General features: G+C 45.8%; 2 protein-coding genes across 3 annotated transcripts in view; both read right to left on the reverse strand.

The window, feature by feature from the left end:
* LOC115364898 (radial spoke head 14 homolog) overlaps positions 1-2,989 on the reverse strand; it is an 8,133-nt gene extending 5,144 nt beyond the window's left edge. The window contains exons 1-3 of the mRNA XM_030059573.1: positions 2,707-2,989; positions 2,047-2,149; positions 1,599-1,717 (exon numbers count right to left, since the gene is read on the reverse strand). Of these exons, the coding sequence (XP_029915433.1) occupies positions 1,599-1,717; positions 2,047-2,149; positions 2,707-2,881 (397 nt within the window). The 5' untranslated portion in view covers positions 2,882-2,989. The remainder of the gene's footprint in view (positions 1-1,598; positions 1,718-2,046; positions 2,150-2,706) is intronic.
* A 569-nt stretch (positions 2,990-3,558) lies between these two features.
* nudt18 (nudix (nucleoside diphosphate linked moiety X)-type motif 18) overlaps positions 3,559-5,000 on the reverse strand; it is a 6,938-nt gene continuing 5,496 nt past the window's right edge. For both annotated transcript variants that reach the window (XM_030059539.1, XM_030059541.1), the window contains exon 7: positions 3,559-5,000. This exon is cut by the window's right edge and continues 24 nt beyond it. In XM_030059539.1, the coding sequence (XP_029915399.1) occupies positions 4,642-5,000 (359 nt within the window). In that variant the 3' untranslated portion in view covers positions 3,559-4,641.

Below are 5,000 nucleotides of genomic sequence, written 5' to 3' on the forward strand. Positions count from 1 at the left end.
CCAATGAAAAATACATACAAAAAAAAAACAAGAAAAGAAATAATATATCTGTATATATGTGTACAAATAAATGATAAACCTGCCATAAGTGCATTAGTACAGGAAGGTTGAACGTTTAATAACCTGATCACCTGTGAAAAAGCCAAATTCAATTAAAGGCCCCATGCTGTCCACTTTTCCAGGCTTTTATTTTAACTGCTGATCTCCCTGCAGGATGTATTTCAATCAATCAATCAATCAATCAATCAATCAATCATACTTTATTTGTACTTTATTAGTGGTTTTGAGTCCCTGTGCTCTGATAAATACAGTTTCACAGCTCCTCTCTCTCACCTTTCTCCCAGAGCTCTGGCAGCACAGTTCGTTTAGCCAATCAGCAGAGAGAATCAGCCCCTCTCCACTGATTGGCTGACTGTTTTCTGAGTGACATATGGCCGGGCCAATCACAGGCAAGTAACTGAAACCTACACCGAACCACCTCAAATCCGTTTATTACAGGATGTTTCAGAATGCTAAGTTATGTTTGTGAAATATGTTGTAACGTCAACAAGCAAATGTCACAGCACAGAGTAACGCTGATCAAATAACAATAATGTCTGGGAAAAGGTAACGTGTTTTTGCAAAAATGAATGTGAAAACTCCACTGACGTAACGACAGTCTGAGTCACTGTCCGCTCAATAAGAGGCAAGGCTGCTCCGACACTCTACCCTACACCCTACTTTAAAATGGTTCAGAGTCTGCTGTTTTTAGTTGTAATGAACTGAAAGCGTGTGTGAGCTTGTTGCCTGGGGAGCGGAGGCGGGCTGTGGGCGGAGCCACCGTCCTCATGACATCATCAATTAATGGAAGTGCAATCCGCTCGTTTTGCAGGGAGAGTTTCAAAAAACGGGCTGAGTGCACTTCTCTGTTTATCACAGGTTTAAAGCGTGGGACAGTGTTTATGTGGCCCCGTGACCTCCCCTATCACGCAAAAACAACCAAAACTGCATTTTTCATGCCGTGCGGCCTTTAAGTGTTAGAGTTTATTACAATACAAGCAGCATGTATGATAAGAAATAGAGAGAACTCCACTGACCTGAGCCTGAATCTGAAGGAAATGATTTGAAACGTCATTCAGGTTATTAGAAGAAAAAAAGTTCTCATGCTATTTGATCTTAGCGAACACTGTAAACTGCAGTGTGCTGGAAAATATCTTTTCTAGAATAAATATGTGAGAAGGTGTCTGAGGCTGAGGCGGGTCACCTGTGCCCAGGTGGGTGCAGGGCAGAGCCGGTAATTAGCCATCAATTAATCAATAAGAAATTAAATGAAAGAGTTTTCCTTAATTGCTAATTGTGTCACTGAGGTCATTTGCCTCTGGGGCCACAGTGAGGTATTCTGATTTTCCTCTAATTCCATGAAAGACGATTTTCCTACTGAGCTGTTGACACGGCTGATGACGACCAATATTCCAATATTCCACTAATATTCCCGTTTCCATGCAGCCGTGTCGACTTCGACTCGTCCCTCCGTCGTTCCTTCACAGGCTAGGAGGGATGATGTCACGCTTCACACCTGCACACCTGTCTGATGAGGTCACAGATCACATGACGCGTACCTGCGGGCAGCAGCGTCAGGCGGTTCAGAGCTCGGTGGACGTTCAGCCTGCAGGGGGCGTCGCTTTCATACAGCAGCTCGGAGAGAGGAGAGAGAGCACCGGCACACAGCAAGGCCTGTCTGCGCACACACACACACACATACACACACACACACACACACACACACACACACAGGTAAATCACTGCATCAGGTGAAATCTAGAGTAAATCCTCTCTCTGTAGGTTTGAACGAAGGTCAGGACTTTATTTATTAAATTCCAGCTGAGATCCTGAGGTTTCCAAACGTGAGCTGCTGAGTTCCAGGGAAATGATGCACCAGACATGTAGATCTTTTCTGTCTGATGTGATTCTGCTATCTATCTATCTATCTATCTATCTATCTATCTATCTATCTATCTATCTATCTATCTATCTATCTCTCTCTCTCTCCTCTAGATGTTGACTGACCTGCCGACGCTGTGTGCCGTCAGCAGGTGGATCAGCTCAGTGGTTTTCCTTCTTACGGTCAAGTCTTCATCCCTCAGCAAAAGCTTCAGCTGCTCCATACAGCCTGAGGAGGAGGACGAGGAGGAGGAGGAAGAGAGGAGGAGGAGGAGGAGGAGGAGGAAAAGGAGAAGGAGGATGAGGAGGACGAGGAGGAGGAAGAGAGGAGGAAAAGGAGAAGGAGGACGAGGAGGAGGTGGAAGATGAGGAGAGGAAGGGGGGGGGGGGGGGACAATCAGAGAAAAAAACATCCGAATTTCTGACGCTAAGCTGTAAATTTACAAGAACAAAATCTTTGAGATTAAAGTGGTAAATTTGTGGGGGGAAAAAAAACTTCTGAGATTAAAGATTAAACTAAAATGTTGATATTTCTTATCTTATCTTATTCTTATGGGGTCAAATTCAGCCCAGAGAAACACTGCTGCGTGCAAAATGTGTGCAGCACATTGGAAACACATCATCGTGTTCATTTCATGTCCCGGTACATTAGGAGAGGTCATGAAACATGAGGCTAAAAAAAGAAAAAAAAACGCTGTTCATCGCGTTGCATCAGACAGGAGGCTTCGCTGCCTCTCTGCTGCGCCTTTTCAATTTTCAAATCTGTCAGAGTCACGTGGTTCTGACCTCCTCTCACCGCCTCGTAGGCCCGCTCCGGCTCGCGCACCAGGTCGCACAGGGTGGCCAGCGCGCGGCGCCGGGTCACCGGGTCCGGGTCCCGGAGCTCCCGGGCCAGCCGCGGCAGGGCCCACCGCCCGAAGGCCACCGGGGCCCGGGTCGGGTCGATCTGAACAGCCGCCATCCGGCTCAGCAGCTGCGACGAGAAACAAACCTCTGGATCTGGACCGGGCGTCTGGCTGCCGGCTGGTTGCTATGGCAGCCGAAACCCCAACGGTTGCCTAGTAACGGCTGTAAACAAACAGCAGGGACGAGGAACCGGAAGTGAAAGGAGCAGGAGAGTGAACATTAATATTTATGTTGCTCACAGAATATTGTTTTTTTTTTTTTTTTTTAATATTTTAATTTACAGTCACGCGTGACATTATGTGGAGCACAGGTCTGAAACACGTGCACATCTGAATGTGTTCAGAATAAAGATCGGGGAAAAAATGCTGTTCATAGATGTTTATTTGGTAGATAAATATTTAAATATTTGGTATATGTAATGATATCTTGCCCTGCATGTCTGTGATCACATCCAACATCACATACAATTTCATAAACAGTGTTGTTGTTTTTTAAACAGTAATCTGGATATGAATATCTACTGATTTCTTGTTCTATATGTGACGTCAGCGTTGGCGATACAAACGCCCTTCTGTCATGCCAATAAAGCATTTTTTGAATTTGAATTTAATAAAAGTCAAAAGTTAATAAAAGTCAAAAGCTGCATTTCACAGCAACAAATGCGACATTTCATTCAGAGAAAATCAAAGTGATTAAGTTCATGATCTCATCATTCTGCGAGGCTGTAAAAAAAAAAAAAAAAAAAAAAAGGTCTCATTTCGAGATCAAACAGCAGCTCGACAGCTTCCGCTTTCATGTGATCTGTTTATATTATTTATATTTATTATATTATTAATATTATTTACATCATAACTGGTCCGCTATCTATTAGTTTATCCAGACTGGAGGACACACACACTCACACTCGCACTCTTCAACACAATCACCTTCTCATACAACCCACAGGAATATTAGACCCTGCGTTCCAAATCGCATACTTATACTTTTTACTTTTAGTATGTACTACAGTGGCCCTTACAAAGTATGTAGTTTAGTATGTAATATGCATGCTAATTCTTTTTTCCCCTACTAAATAGTATGGTAGTATGAGTATTGGAACGCAGGGTTAGTGTTTCATCTGTCACTTCACAATTAAAGACCCCATAAAATGAACTCTTACTTTCTTGATATGATGTATTTCCTGTTTGGGCGGGGCGTGGTGCAACAAATGTGACATTTCATGTGATTAAGCTCATGCTCTCATCATTCTGTGTGGACTCTGTTTGGCAGAGAGACAGACTTTTATTTTGAAGGGACAAGTGGATGAGCAAGAAGGCAGGTTGCAGCCATTATACGGAAAAAAATACTGGAGCTGGAGAGGGAGACAGTTAATTCACAAGAAACAAATTCGGAAATTTAAGAGAAAAAAATAAATAAATTCTCAGAGTATAAAAACACAAATTTACAAGAAAAAAAACACATTCAGATTTTTTTCCTCATGAATTTGTGAGTCTTGTTGTGTAAAACGGCCCTGATACGCCGTCACAGAGGAGAGAGGACGTTTAAAGATTTGTGAGGTTTTATTGGTTGAAACCAGAGCAGGATGATGATGTCACTGCCTGACAGGAAGCAGAGGTCATGTGAGGTCATTTCATGGGGTCTTTAAAGCTTCTCCTCACTGCTGACTGATCAAAGTATATAACTGAGATGTTTTTTTTGAGTAAAGTGTGTGTTGTAAGCTGGCGGTGTGTTGAGTCTTAAAGCTGTCAGGCAGCCGGGCGCGGTGGCGGCGGCGGCGGCGGCGGCGGCGGCGGCGGCGGCGGCGGCGGCGGCGGCTCAGTAGAGGCTGTGGATGGGGACGATGGCGTTCTTCCTGGTCCTGCTCAGCAGCTCCTCCCTCAGCGTCTGGTTGTGGATTTGGTACCAGAAGTACCGGGGGTTCTCGACGGGCGGCGGCAGCGCGCACTCGGCCCGGTCCAGCCGGCGGCCGTCCTCGCCGCGCTGCACCCGGTCGGGCACCAGCGCCACCAGCGTGTTGAGGCAGACGCCGTCGGTCCTGCCGGGCTGCCGGCCGCCGTGCTGCAGGCTGAACACGCCCAGCGTGCTGACATCGTGGTCGTAGTACGCCGACGGCATGGCCTCCTGCACCACCATGTTGGCCCCCCAGGTCACCGCGTGCGTCTTCACCGCCACGG

Source organism: Myripristis murdjan, chromosome 9 (assembly GCF_902150065.1).
Source record: "Myripristis murdjan chromosome 9, fMyrMur1.1, whole genome shotgun sequence".
NCBI classification, from domain to species: Eukaryota; Metazoa; Chordata; class Actinopteri; order Holocentriformes; family Holocentridae; genus Myripristis; species Myripristis murdjan.